Source organism: Eumetopias jubatus, unplaced genomic scaffold, assembly GCF_037043125.1.
Source record: "Eumetopias jubatus isolate StellerSeaLion01/CBP00866 unplaced genomic scaffold, mEumJub1_p1.0 scaffold_5, whole genome shotgun sequence".
In the NCBI taxonomy this organism is placed as follows: domain Eukaryota; kingdom Metazoa; phylum Chordata; class Mammalia; order Carnivora; family Otariidae; genus Eumetopias; species Eumetopias jubatus.
In genome coordinates this window covers 126,091,439-126,106,847 of record NW_028274811.1, presented here as the reverse complement: position 1 = coordinate 126,106,847, position 15,409 = coordinate 126,091,439, and the positions used below count along the sequence as shown (strand labels likewise).

Below are 15,409 nucleotides of genomic sequence, written 5' to 3'. Positions count from 1 at the left end.
TGTGCCTGTGCTTGTCTTCTGTGAGGAATAGGGGCAGAATGGGCCACAATTCTCCCCAGCCACTGAACACATTCTGGTGTCATTTGCTGTCATTTTATATTTGGATCTTCAGGGGAAACTCACTCAGTGATTAAGTAATGAATTCACAGATTAAGGAATTAACAGCAATTTGTTGAGTATCTGCTTTGTGTTCCTTTGTCCTGTGCTAGGCACTTACAGAGATGAGATGCACGGTTTCCAGCTCACAATCACTGGGGGGCAAATACACATAGGAACAGTCACAATGTCATATCACAGCCTTGAAGGCAAAGTATCATCAGGGTTCTCAGTTGAAGCTATCAAAACAAATTTGGGCTGATTTGAGCAGAAAAGTGATTTAAGAAAGGCTACTAGAGTCCTCCCAGAATCCAGAATATCTGAGAAGATCAAGGAACCAAACATGGAGTCCACAAAGCCACCCCTTCTTTCTAGCACTGGCACCCCCAGAAACTGAAGTCAGCCTCCTGCACTGCCACCACCAGCAACCCCAGAGCAGATCTGGCTGCAGTGTCCGGCAGCTTCATGTTGCTGGAGCCTGCGGTTGCGTGTAACTCTGCCTAGCTCAGGTACCTGGACTCAGGCAGTGGGAAGCAGAGAAGAGAATAGCTGGTGTTTGCACCCTCTACAGTAAGAGGTTGCATCTCGTAGAGTGGGATGGTCCCCAAATATAGGAATGAGCTGCTGCTGCTGGCTGAGGAAGGAAAAAATAACAAACAAACCAGGAGAGGCAATGTGAAGGAAATCACACTTGATATGGCAGTGCAGAGTGAACAGGAATGTGCCAGATACAGGAGCCCGGAGGACATTTCCTGGCAAAGGAAACTGTGCTCAAAGTCATGGAGTTGTGACAGAACATGGGACATTTTAGGGGAGTTACAGATACAATCGGTGATGTCTCCTTGCCTGCCTCTGTTGGGAACAGTAGGGGGTTGGTTGTTCCCAAAAGTCAGACACAGGACACTTTTATAAAAAATAATACAGTTCTGCCTGGAACACTTTATTTTAATTAAAAACATCTGACTGTATGTCCATTCACCACTCATTTGTAACCAGGCCAAAGCTGCTCCTTTGGGCTGTGGGCTGTTGACCATAGCTTCAATCATCTTTCTTTGGTGAAGCACACTGCAACACATCATCTACTCTTTCTAGTTTTGCTTTCTTTAAGATGGATGACTCAAACACTTACAAAAAAAAAAAAAAATCTAAGTGTAGATGTCTAACTTTTTTTAAAGGTATTCTCCAGCCCAATCTCATGCCATCATGTTTTCCACCCTGTGGTATTCTTTCAACATGCCTTTGTCAGGTTTTTTTCAAACCACTGAAGGTAGTTCTCATGGATCCACATCAGTCTTTCTTTGCATACTCATACTTTATCAGCCTCATAATATGATCACAGTAACAGGTCCAGTTGGCCTAAACAAGTCTGGAACATGTAGGACTGACTTGAGTGAGTTTATTTCTCACTTGGTGGGTACGGAGTGCACTAGAAGATAACCTGCTAGCAGGCAAGTCTCAAGGTAGGTGTCAATGTATCCCACAGAGAGAATGAAGAGTGCTGGGTCATTTGGCAGGTGTTTCAGTGGAAGCCATCCACAGGCAGAGAGTCTGCTGAGCAGTGGTTAAGATGGCACTTGGCAGAATTGGTGGGAACCAATGGTTAAACTAAGAAGTTTTGATTTAGTCTTCAGGTGGTGGGAGTACCTGGGAGGATTTTAATCAGGGATGTGGTATAATAAATTTCATGTGTGTATCAGGGTTTATGGAGGAATCCTAAAAACACCTTATGCTTACCTCTATCGTCACCACACTGATTTGGCATTATCTAATCTGACTCCCCCCTGGGCTTCTAAGTACTCTGGCAGAGAGAACTGTGACTTATTTGGGGTGTATGTGTGTTGTTAAAAACAGTACCTAAGATCTAGAAGGCACCCAGTCATAACATGGAATGAATGAATCAGCATGTTAGTGAATGATATTGTATTAATCAGTGTGCTTCCTCATCACCAACCAGGATAGAATGATGCCAGGCTAGGGATGCTCAGAGGCAGGCACTGCATCCCTGAGAGAGTAGCACATCTGGGCAGCCACGTGTAAGGAGTCGGTTGTCTTCCCCATCCACAGTTACCTCCCCAGCTGCACTCTTAACCACTGTAACCACAGATGTGGGGAAACAATAGGGTGGGGGAAAGAATTTTCCAAAGCTTCATTTCTCTGGTGAATATCTGCATTTAATTTTGTTTATTCACTTATTTAGTTTATTTTTGATGCACATTGCAGTCTAATCTAACTTTACATCTTAATGGCTTGTGGCATTTGTATGGGATTTGTGTATAGCTTGCAATGAGGCAGCTGTTCAGGCAAAGAAAGTATGATGCATAAAACTTGGTGGGTCAGAGGAATACGTTAACACTCACAAAGCAACTGGTGAAAACAAATGTGAAGCAAACAACACATGAAGCCCCTGACGTTTGAAAAATAAAATTTTGATGCTGAATTCTGCAGAAACACTTGAGCTGGACCCCTCAACTGTAAATTATGAGGGTCAATTCTTTTCTACTGTGGTAAAGATTTCTCAATGAGGAAAAGAGAACTCACAGAGGCTGAGAAGGACTTTTTCTTTTTTTATGACAAATTAGTTGCTGCAAAGTATGAATTGGACTAGTCATTAAACAAAAAGGATAAATAATCAGAAAATATGTTAATATTAAGCTAGAGACACTGTTATCCATTGATAACAGTGAAATATTAACTTTATAGTTTAAGGAATAATTGGTTTTGATAAAAATTCAATAAGTGCTCTTACATGAGGCTGATCGATATACTATCAAGTCCCTTTTTTACACATCAATAAACTTTCATGGATTTAAATGTGAGGGTGCCAATGCAGATTTGAGTGATGCTTAGGATTAATTTTTTTAATAAAAAAAACTTTAGTAAAATAAAAATAGAATATAAGCCAGGGTTATGCTCAATGGTGAAATATTAAAAGTACTCCATTAAACTTAGAAATAAAACAGAAGAAATTCCACTGTCACCACATTTAACATTGTTCTTGAAATGCTAGAAAATGCAATTAGACAAGGAGAAAAAGTAAGAGGCATAAATATTAAACAGTAGGAAACTAAATGATTATTATTGGCGGATGAAATGATTGCATATCTGGAAAACACAAAGGGATCAAGTAAAAAAATACACTAAAAGACACAAAGACTTCATTAAGGTCTTTGATTATATTTCCACATGTTGAATTATTTCTTTAAATCTTCATTGAACATTTATTAAAAACAATACTTGCTTATTCCTCAAAATTCAAGAAACACAGACATATATGACAAAACAAGTAAAAGACCTCATTCCCCAATCCCACTGCTCAGAAATAATCATATTTAATAAGCAATGTGTAGTTTTCCACATCATATACATATGTACATATGCTATTGTTCTAAATATCATGTGGGAAAATATGTGTTCAAGAAGAGGCTGCACAAGTCTGGAGAACAAAAGAATTGAAAAGAAACTAACTATATGAGTGATTTTGACATTTATTCATTTTTTAAAGACAATATAAATTACATTCGACAAAATGACAAAAATTTTCAGTGCAAAGCTACAAAGTTACTTGCCTAGAAATTACATATATCCCTGGTTAGATTTTCCGTTTTTCTTCTTCTTTTCCTTTTTTTTAAATTTTTTGTTTTTTGTTTTTTGACAATCATAGACATAAACATAGAGAACCTATGTGTCCAGATCCAGATACTTATAAAAATTTCATTTACTTCTAATTAGTGGAGAAAAGGTAGATTATTTAATAGAGATTAAAACAATACACTCGCCATTTGTAGATAAAGGGGCAAGTACTAACTGACTTCTTCTAAAATAAATCCAACATGGATCAAAGATACAAATAATTTTTAAAATGAAAACAAATATGCTAGAAAACATGGGCAAATCATTTTATACTCTTTGGATGTGAAAAGCATTTCTAAAAAAGGCACAAAACCCAGAAACCGTAAAAGAAAAAGAGTGATACATTTGAGTATATAAAATTTAGAATATTGGTAATTCCTTTATTGAATTTAAAAAATGCACAAAAAAAAGAAAAGATAAAAATAACCTGGAAAAATATAGTAACTACAAGACAGGCAAAGTGCTAATATCCTTAGTATCCAGAGTCTTACAAATCAATAAGCAAAAATGAATAATTTAAGAGGAATACGGACAAAGCACATAGGAGAGGGTTCACAAAAGTGAAATTTATTCTAAAAATATGAAGTATGTTCACTTTCATTCAGAATAAAAAGTGCAAATAAAATAATGAGGTAAATTTTTTTGCCTATTAAATTGTGAAACACTTTCTCCTGTATGGGAACACTGAAACATAAGGTAAAGCATGTGGATAGGAAAGGGATAAAGAGTTGAGACAGTAATGCACCTCCTTCAGTCAAATATGAGGATAGATATGAGGCCACATTTACAGGACAACACAGATGTTGTCCCTATCTGAGAAAGCTCTCCTGTCCCATCCATAAAGCAGCAGGCCACAGACACCTTCTTTCCATTCCTTAATGAAATGGCTTTGTCTATACCTCTACTGGGAATTTTGGGGGAAGAGAAGTGGTTGAGCAGTGGAAGGATTTCAATATTCATAGATCCCTTAATCTAATAGCAACAAATGTAGACATTTCTCATATGAATTGTTAAGTGGGAGAAAACACACGCACACACACACACACACACACACACACACACACACACTCACATTCCTTTCCTAAGCATGAAATTTAATTTTTTCCCTTCAGTATGATTAACCCAGCTAAAGTCATGTGTGCATCCCTGGACCAATGACAGTTACTAGAGAATGCCATGCATTAACTGGCTTGGAAACAGCTCACTCTCTGGACCTGGGGATGAGATGGGTACCTAGACAAAATAGGGGTGAGAGGAATGAAATAAAGGATGTTAGAGAAGCAAACAAAAGGGTCTACTACAAAAGATCTTTTTTAAAGATTTTGTTATGTATGTATGTATGTATGTATGTATGTATTTATTTATTTATTTATTTATTTATTTTAGAGCAAGAAGGAGAGCGAGTTAGGGAGAGAGAAACAATGCACGAGAGGGGGAGGGGCAGAAGTAGAGAGAGAATCTCAAGCAGACTTCCCGCTGAGGATGGATCCCAACACAGGGCTCCTTCTCAGGACCCTGAGATCATGACCTGAGCTGAAATCAAGAGTCAGACACTTAACTGACTGAGCCATTCAGGCACCCCAAAAGATCTTTTTTAAAAGTATATTTAGAGAGAGCTAGAATAGTAGAGTTAGAATATGCTTAGAAAAAACTCTAGAAGGCAAAGTTCCAAAACATTTTCAGTCGTTATTATTAAGGAGAAGAATGGAATGATAAATGGAAATATAAAAGTAAGAGACTTTTCAATTACTGTTTTTGTGTTCTTTTCCTTTTGGGAGGGAGTGTATATGTTTTATTATTATAATAAAAGTAATTAAAAGAATAAAACATTTCTCAACATAATTCTTACTTGGAATTAAAACTTTTTTTCTGTAAAGTTTATTTTTCTAGAATAACATTGACATTCACTTATTCAGTTAAAAATGAGATTCTGCTGTTCTAGAGTCATAATCTGATTTCTTCTTTTTCTGAATTCCAAATAATTTCTGAATTCCACCAGAGTTCATCGAGCACCTCTTGTGTGCAAATTGCAGGGATAGATGCTATGGAACAAAATGAAATTGTAATGGGGGCCCAAAGGTGCAAGAGCACCTGGCTCCAGGGGTCCCAAACAGAACAGGTCCAGCCACTCACTACTGACAAAATCCAGTAGTGCAACAAGAAAAGAATTTATTTCAGTGAGGCCAACACTAGGAAGACAGAGGACTAAAGGCCCAAAGGCTGTGTCCAAAGTGCTGAAAATACTTCTGGGTTTATATAAGGAAAATGTGGGACAAAAGTTGGTGGGTATGTTTAGGTGAGCAGTAAAGATCAGGTCAATCATTGTTCCGGGGTCAATCCTGCGGGGTCTTGCTAGTATAGGGCAGTTGCTATTGCTTGAGGGGGCAGTTTCGGTTCCCATCATGGGATGCTTTGCCTGCCAGGTTTTTTGCCTGAGTTAAGAGATAAGTTGGAAAAAAGAACTTAATTAGTTAGAAAGTACAGACTGAGGTCAAAATGGAGGTGAGTAAATTCATGTTTCAATATGGCATGTCTCTATGGTTCACATCTCTTCTTCTTTACCCTATCTGCTATACTGTCCTGGTGAAAATCTCATAATCCTGCCAAATGGTGTCCATATAAGTTTGTGCTGTCCTTTATTGGTGCTTGGCAGTGCTCTCTCCCCTCCAATGCCCTCCATGATTCCTGCCAAATCTTCACCTCTCCAAGTCCCTCCATTAAACCTCAGCCCTTCTCATTCATTCCCAGCAGGTATTTTTGCCTTTACTTTGAGAAAACTGGGCCATGACTCTTTTTCCTCTCTTCCTATTTCCATCTACAAGTTCCCAAATTCCCATAAATCCCTACCAACTCTTCTCCCAGTCAAAGGATGAGATGCCCCTCTGTCAGTAGAAGACCAAATCAACCATTACTGTCCTTTACTCCACCCTTCCCTCCCACTCCAGAACTTTGCCCCTTCAGTTATCTGTTATCTCCCATACCTTTGCTATTTTCATTACATTCATTGGCTTTTTGCCTTCAAGATTTTCTTATCCATCCAGACCTACACCCTGAGCTTTAGAATCATGTCTACTAAGCTGAACTTCCATGAGTAAATATATCATACGTCTTTTGTTCAAGGTTAAATTTCCAGCACCTAGGACAGTACTCACTGGTAGTACTGAATATTTGCTCAATAAATACTTGTTGATTTAATGAATGAATACCCAACTGCCTATTGGATTTCTCACCTAGATATCCATAGATCTCTCAAAAGTGAGCTCTTCATCTATCCCATTGGTAGCTTCTCAAAGTTGTCATTTCCCAAGTATAGTAGAGAAGCTACCATGATTGGATGGACTTAAGAAACCCTGAAAAGAAGGACAGTAGATGTCTCAAGGATAGCCTAAATGAACTGAAGTTATACCCTTCCCTTCCCCTGCATGCCACATCTAAGAACCTTAAAACAGGGGGCACCTGGGTGGCTCAGTCAGTTAAGCATTTGACTCTTGGTTTCAGCTCAGGTCATGACCTCAGAGTCGTGGGATCAAGCCCAGCATCAGGCTCTGTGCTCAGAACAGACATCTGGAAATATATAGGTCAGGACAAATTATGGAGGCCTTAAATGCCATGCCATATGTCTGAACTCTTAAATGGGCTTGGGGAGTTACCGACTGTCTTTAAGAAATGAAGTGACGTGATTGAACCTGAGTCTTAGGAGAAATCATGAAGGGTAGAGGAAAAGGTATAAGATTGTAGGCACAGACATACCTGGGGATCATTTCTATATTTGAAGTAGGAAGAACTCAACATGTGCAATGGGGAAGGAGAGAAAGGACACCAAAAAAAAAAAAAAAAAAAAACAGCTGACTCTAGAAAGTGATGTAAAATAATAGCAAACCCTCCTATAGAGCTTATTTAGTACCAGCTAAAGTTCTAAGTGCTTTCCATATATTAACCCATTTAACACTCACCCTATTATATAGTTACTATTATCTCTACTTAGAAGACCAAGAACTGAGATGTGAGAGGTCAAGTAGTTCGCCTAAACTTATAAAGCTAGTAAGCCACACAGTCAGATTTTAAACCAGGCAGGCTGACTCTGGCATTTGTACTCTCAACCATTTCTTGGCAAGAGAGGGGGCAAAGATCCTTGGGTTTCTAGCTCCTGCAGCCAAAGACACAGACTGAGATAAAAGCATGCTCAGTGCAAGTAAAAGATGGGATGGGATTAATGGAGGGCAGGGAAAGGAGTAATGAATTTTATTTTTGATCTGCTGATTTCAAGTGAACCTGAGCAACATGTGCAAATGTCTACTACCTGGGCTCTTGGAACCAAAGAAAGTAAAGTCTCCCTTCTTGCCGTTTTTGGTATCTGGCATTACGTGTTAGAGCTAATATCTTAATGATGCCCGTTTTTAACTCTACTTGATTCTAAAATATTTCCCTACAATTTCTATCTGTAATAATAGTCTGCTTTGTCAGTATACAACACTTGCAAACCCTGAAATCTTCCCATGATTTTTTAAACTAGGATGATTAGTTATTCTACTGAATTATTTCCAGATAAGATGGTTCTGATTTAATTTTCCCCTCCAATATGAAACAAGAAAATAACTGATGTCTGTGGTCACTTCACTGTGGCTTCAGTAAGGTACACTCCAAATAGCATGGAAATAAGATACCCTTCAAAGCAATATTATCTTTTTTGTTTGTAAAGATTTTATTTATTTATTTGACAGAGAGAGAAAGACAGCAAGAGAGGGAACACAAGCAGGGGGAGTGGGAGAGGGAGAAGCAGGCTTCCTCCTGAGCAGGGAGCCTGATGCGGGGCTCGATCCTAGGTCCCTGGGATCACCACCTGAGTCGAAGGCAGCCTCTTAACGACTGAGCCACCCAGGCGCCGCAAAGCAATATTATCTTTACTGTGATGTTTTATACACAATTATTTAGAACAAAGGTACATAAATTAACCTACAGACACTGACATCCCCCTCAAATGGCTGAGGCAGGCCAGATCCTGAGTGAGTTCATTGACATGTCTAGTTGACCTATCTAAAGTGAAAAGTGTGTCCCTTCAATGGGTAGTTGCTCAGCTATGAAGCATTGAGAAAGAGAGAGGTCAGGGAGGGAATCTTTTTTAGTTTCCTCCAGGGATTGTTGTAAAAGAATTTTATGGTCTCACTGGCAAGATGAATGCAATAAACTGTCAGCCTAATTTCATTAAATATTCTAATCTTCATGCCCTTTGTTCTTATTCCAGTGACCAAAAAACCTTATAATCATGTTTCCAACAAAAGATCTGCCTCTAGAGCAAAAATTTTCTCATTTACTAACATGGATAACTTGGTTCCAGTAGGCAAGATAGCAAATAGCTTCAACTCCCCGCAGAAAACTCCTGCATGGACATAGATGGAAAATTCCTAGCCCTAAACCGTAGAGGCAGATAGAGGATGAATACTTGCCTCAGTGTTGGTGTAGCACGAATTTCAAGATCTGGAATAGGGCCATAAGGCCAGTGACAAGGCTAGCTAAGTGGGGAATCGTTACCTGATATGGTTGTAGAAGCTGTTTTCTTGGTTGCTACCATGGCTAAGGATGGAAAGACCCCAGTTCTATACTCCTCCAACCTGGCAAATATCTTACTCCACATGGGTTAGCAAGACCACCAAGCATGCCTCCCTAAGAAAATGGAAGGCAGGGGCACCTGGGTGGCTCAGTCGGTTAAGCATCTGCCTTTGGCTCGGGTCATGATCCCAGGGTCCTGGGATTGAGCCCCACATCCGGCTCCTAGCTCAGTGGGGAGTCTGCTTCTCCCTCTCTCTCTGCCCTGCTTATTCTCTCTCTCTTAAAAAAAAAAAATGGAAGGCAATGGGAACTGCTATTTTAAGTGGCAGAAACAGCGAGTGGTCCACTAAAATTTGTACTCTCCTGCTGTTGGATAGATTTGCACTGGCAGGAAGATTTCCTGGCCGGGACTACACTTCCCAGCCTCCCTTGCACTTAGATATAATCAGGTGACTTAATCATCAACAAAATGCTAGCAGAAGGGATGTGTGTCTCTTCTAGACCATAGCTTTTCAGAAAGTTCTTCAGCCTTCTCTACACACTCTTCTCCTTCAGGCCCCTGGATATCAGTGACTAAAGAGCCCTGAAAAACAGCAGAACTACAAAATGGTGGAATCCTGCAACTCAGAATCACCACCCAGAGAAAAGCTATTCACTGACCACAAACAGGGGATACATAACACTGCTTCATGAATGAAAAAGAAATATCTATTTAAAGCAAGACATGAAGAATTAAAAACATCTGAATTTAAATTAGGGAGGAAGAAGGGATAATAATATGTAGTCCCCAAAATATATTCTGTGGTCCTCATGGTGACAGTATTAACAAGCAATTAGTCTCTATTTTAATCATTAGCACATAATCAGTTCGTTACATTACTTTGGGCATACACTGGTAGACTTGTGTTCATCAAAGAATAATAAGGACATTAATTTTCAAACAAGGAAAAAAAGAAAAGGAAATATCTACTGTATGAGCTTTTATAAATTTTAGGGTTTGTTTACCACAGCAAACATTACCCTAACATGCCAAGTGTATGTCCTCTACATTGCTTAGTAGCCTCTGAGAATAAACTGCTAACAGTGACTGAACTGAGAGCTGAATTGCCACTCTCTCTCATCCTCAAGCCCAGAGGAGGTCCTCTGATCTGGCCTCAGCAGATGTGAGAATTGCATTCTTCATAGTAGATGAATGGCTTGGCATTCCAGTTTTAGCATCAGTTGCTATGAGCCTGCCCAGCGTAGGTCTGCCTTAAGAGATGGACCTACTCTCGGTGCGCTGACACATTCAGATCCTTGAGGCTGGAATGCCTCCACACACTCTTGGGAGTGTTATTTCTCTCCTACACATGCCTGGGAGGCACATACATTTTCTTGGTACTTCCTTCATATTATCAGGACTTTAAGGGCAAGAGGATCCAAGAAGGCCCAGCAATCAAAAATCACAAATTATGATGGTCAACTAGAGATGGACAAATAAACAAAAAGCACTGGAAATATACAAGCTGGTATCTCTATCCCCTGCTACTTGAAGTGTTGTTACCTGAAGACCAGAGGCATCAGCATCACAGGGAAGCTTGTTAGAAAGGCGAAAGTTCAAACCCCACTCCAGCCTTCTGAATCAGAATTAAAATTTTAACAAGATCTTCCAGCGATTTGGGGGCTCATTAAAGTTTGAAAAGCCCTGCATTTCATCTCCTCTCCCACCTCACTTCTCCAAGATGAAGGCCTGTGGTTATATGTGTAAACTTCCAGCCACCTTTGTTTCCTGGGAAGTAAATATTAGAGGAAGACAAATGGGTCAGGAAACCTTGTATCATCTGCCCTGTGGAGGAGCCTAAAAGTAGGTTCCAAAGATGAATTCCCAAAACAGTTTCGAAGTCTTCCTCATTAATGTACCCTAAAGCTCCAAGGCTTCTCATAGGCACGTCGATTTCCCTGCGTACTGCTTTATGTCCTGATAGGCTGGCCCAGGAAGTGATCCCACTCCATGAAAGCCTAGCCTTCTACCAAGAGGGCCAACTGAGCTCACCTTCTTTTTGTCACCAGAATCACTTATGTCCCCTGTTCATGCATGTGTGGGCATTTGTTGACTTTAAATCCCTAGATCAAAATATGATGATAGAAAAAAAAGGGCCATTAAATTTCAGAATAAAATAAATTTTATTTGTATTCACCAAGAGACACATTAAAATAAGTAGGCTCAGGAAATTTTACAAAGTCAGATGTTCAATCTTTTTATCATCACCCCCTGCTAAAGACTGCAAAGACAGGGAATAAGTAAAGATGTGGGGAAACATCTACATTTACCCCTATAAGAGAAACAGCTGTTACAAGAGGTACATTATTTCACCTAAGAACCACTTTCCAGTCTCACTTCATGGCTTCCTTCCTTCCTTCTGTTCTTCCTTTCTTTCTGATTTAAAAATATATCCCCAGGCATTTAAGCCAATGAATATGTTCCAGGTCATTAAGTAAAATGACTGAAGATCTATTGCTTTTAAAATCCTAGATCTTTCAGAAAATTTAGTTTACACCTTATCAAAAATCTATAGCATTGGACTTCTTTCAAAGTCATTCCACTCTCTGAGAGTCCCCAATTTCCAAAAGAATTAGTAGACAGAAAGTCATAATCTCCAGGATTTTCTCATCATTAAAATGAAATAGGCATCGGTGTCAATAGAAGCACTAACACCAGCGTAATAGTTCAAAAATTCTTCTTTTGAAACCTGAAAGGGATAAAAGGCAGGGGAAAAAGAAGGAAATGGTGTCAAAATATGTGAGTCATAGTAAAGCATTTTACATTCTCCCTGAAATGTTTTCTGTGGAGTCTGATTTGCCACTGGCAATCAAGCAGAGTCAGGTAATTGGGGATCTGGGAACCCGGCTTGCCTCTCTCCTCTGAGGTGGGGCATTTGCAAGGTCTGCTAAAGACCCACCTGCCCACTGGCCATCAGTTTTTGCATTAAGATAAAAATGTTTAGAGCTGTACTATCCAATACAAGTAGCCACTAATCACATATGGCTTTTTAAATTTAAATTTGTTAAAATTAAACATAATGAAAAATTCAATTCCTCAGATTGCACTAGCCACATTTCAATTGCTCAGTAGCCATATGTGGCTAGTGGTTGACATCTTGGAGAGCACAGATCTAGAACATTTCCATCATCACAGAAGGTCTTATGGGGACAGCACTACTCTAGAGCATACTTTGTATGATTATACTTATGATTATTATTACTTTAGAATAGAAAAATTTATAGCATAAATACACAGATAAAAAAACACTTTAAAGAAAGAAAGCTCAGACCAGTCACATCAATAAGGGATAGGACTAGAGAATGGGGCACTTCCCAGGATCCTTGGACACCCAGGAATCCGCAATGCCTGGGATTCAATAGCAGGATGCAAGGCACTAGCCGTAGAGGAGGTGCTAGAAGGCAAACTTCTCATTTTGGTCAGGTTGTGTGTTAGTGTTTCATAATTGGCCCTGTGCATCCTATAATGGGCAATTAAGTTAAAAGAGCAGAAATCAGCCCCTAGGTTCCATTCCTTTCTCTTCCCTCTTAACCTCCCCTGTTCCTTAATACCAGCACACAGAATATACTCTACTCCCCACAGTCCTAGGGGTACCACGCAGAGGCTGGGCATTGTGAGAACTTGCTTGGCTTGCTAGACGGGAGCACTTCAACCCTGCAGGAGAAGGAATATTGACATCAAATTTTCAAACTCTCATTCTTGGCTGTCAAAATAACTGGGGGCGGGGGGGGGGAGTTACATTCTGTCCTTTTAAAAACGTGAGCAAGTACAATTTGAACAGGGCCTTATCATTTTCAAAGAAGAAACTTCATCACCTTCAACTGAAATATCACACAAGTAACATTTTTAAATGATCCAAAAGCACCCTCTGGGAAGTAACCTTTTAGAGAAGCATGATATGTAACATGTTAGCTATTAAGAAGAAAAATATTTTGGAAAGACTTTAAAACAGAAACAAAAGCTAGATGAATTCTTTTGGTACAAGAGTTGTTAATGTTTCAAGCCTTCGATTGAAGAAATTCTATTACATTAGAAAATCATGTGAGTGGCAAAGCACAGTACGATAATGTGATAAATTGACAAAGTTGGTATTAGATATTAAACCATATCTAACTTTGTAGCTCAAAATCTTCTCAATTTCTGGTTCCTCAAAGCAATATCCTAACTGTTGCCATTATGACAAATTCTTGCTTTCAATGCATACATAGCTTACCACTACAAGCATGTATAGCTCTTTAAACAGAATATTTGAAAATTTATATCATAAATGTCACGGAAATTCTGCTTTATAAAACATTGTTTTTCAGCTTCAATTTCTATTAAAGATACTATCTGGATAAGATTTACATACAGGAACTCCTCACTATCGAGCAAGTAGTTTATGTCACACTTAGGTAAATAAAGTATTACCAATGAACAATTGATCTAGGGCCGTTTTCAGATATGTGGGAACTTTTTATGACTAGCATATTAATTACATTTATGTGCAAATAGGTGTCTCCAAGTACCTGTAAAACATATGTGCACATAGGCAGGCACAGCTCTTATAATCTTTATATACTGACTTGCTTAACAAGCCATTCTTTTTAATATAGATGAAACAGAAGTAAATTTTCACTCAAACCCTATCTAAGTGAGCTCAATTAGAGAAGCTTAAATTAATGGTGATTTACTATATTTACCGTGCAGCTTCAAAGATAATCTTAAATAAATGGATGTGGAATGATATTGCTAAATGAGATTTTAGGCATGACTAAGGATGAAACCTGTGGAACACAGTTTATTCCACAGTCCCCTTGGAAACTAAAAGAATGATCTGGGTTTCAGAAGGTAACGCCTGGCATTTGGTAATGCCCTGCGTTTGTGCTGCACTTTATCCCATCAAGGTGGAAGCACTCGGAGGCTCACTATAACCCCAGCAAGAGCAAACTACTCTGCCATCTGTCATTTTCTCTCAATTACAGGTTCCCTTTCTGTTCTAAGTCTCTCTCAGAGCACTGACAGTCATCAGTTCTGCATGTGGCCTGAGTGTTTCTAGGAGACCAGCAACTCAAACCTTTCAAGTTTAAGATCAAGATGTTCCCAGAATCAATACCAGTGTCTGAGTGCCAAGTGCTAAGGCTTATACAGAAAAAGTTGCTCGTCTTTCATGACAGAATTACAAACTACATACTCAGATGTTGCTTCGAAATTTCAGGTGCTTGAGCTCTAAGTTACAGGGTCCCTCTTAAATTTATTATGGGGTCTCATGCAGAATGAAACATCTGAGCCACGTGCAACATGTCTCCATGTTGGGAGCAAGAGTGGGAACAGGAAACTCATGGTGCTCACAAGAACTTCAGTGAAACAGAAATTGTGTCAACCCTGTTCAGTGGCTATTAGAATTTGTATCATACTCCAGAGAAATCATAAACAAATAAGTTCCATTTATGAAGAGTAAGAAGAAATCTAGAACAAAAGAAAATAGGCCAGTACATTTTGAGATTTTTCTTTCCCTGATACGATATACCTTTCTGGTTCTTGCAAGGTCCATTATCAAAACCTCAGTTACCGGTCCATGGCTCATATTTTCGGTGGGTTCACTCCTAAAGAGCACCTTTCACTCTATTTTGCTGAGGGAAGATACTGGCTTTGGCGAAGCAGGTGTGAAAATAAAACAAGAAGGTCATGCTATTCTCAGAGAGGAAGAACTGCTTCACCACAAGCTTCTCACCGCACCAACTGAGGTGGCAAAAGAACTCTTCTCACACAGCAGTGTTCTCAGAACCCCCATCAATCATTTGTTTATGTTTCTTTCAACAGATTTCACCCGTCATCTGTTTTACAAGACATAATTTTTGGGGATTCATTTAGTGAGTTTTTTTTTTTTATGACAAGGAAAAAACTAGTTATCTCTATCAAAGTTATGTAGCTTCCACATCAGCAACTTGGAGTAGAACTACGCTTAGAAACATTGGCTTCCAAAGGATCAATTATATGAAGATAACATTATATGACAACCTATCAGGTCTTTTGGCACCTTTGTTTTTCCTTTAATCATAAGCATTTCTAAAATTTAAAACTTCGCTGCTTCTTTCAACAAGCTTTTAATTTACA

At 39.1% G+C, this 15,409-nt stretch overlaps 1 protein-coding gene across 4 annotated transcripts in view; it reads right to left on the bottom strand.

Annotated features, from left to right (window-relative positions):
- Positions 1 to 11,453: 11,453 nt before the first annotated feature.
- Positions 11,454 to 15,409, bottom strand: part of CAPSL (calcyphosine like) — a 29,073-nt gene continuing 25,117 nt past the window's right edge. For 3 of the 4 annotated variants that reach the window (XR_015768229.1, XM_028098099.2, XM_088023524.1), the window contains one exon: positions 11,914 to 12,967. Coding sequence is in view for 3 of the 4 variants with exons in the window: in XM_028098099.2 (XP_027953900.1) it covers positions 12,962 to 12,967 (6 nt within the window). In the remaining variant the exon portion in view is untranslated. Of the gene's footprint in view, positions 12,968 to 15,409 lie in introns of all 4 variants that reach the window. The other variant, XM_088023522.1, reaches the window with a different exon arrangement.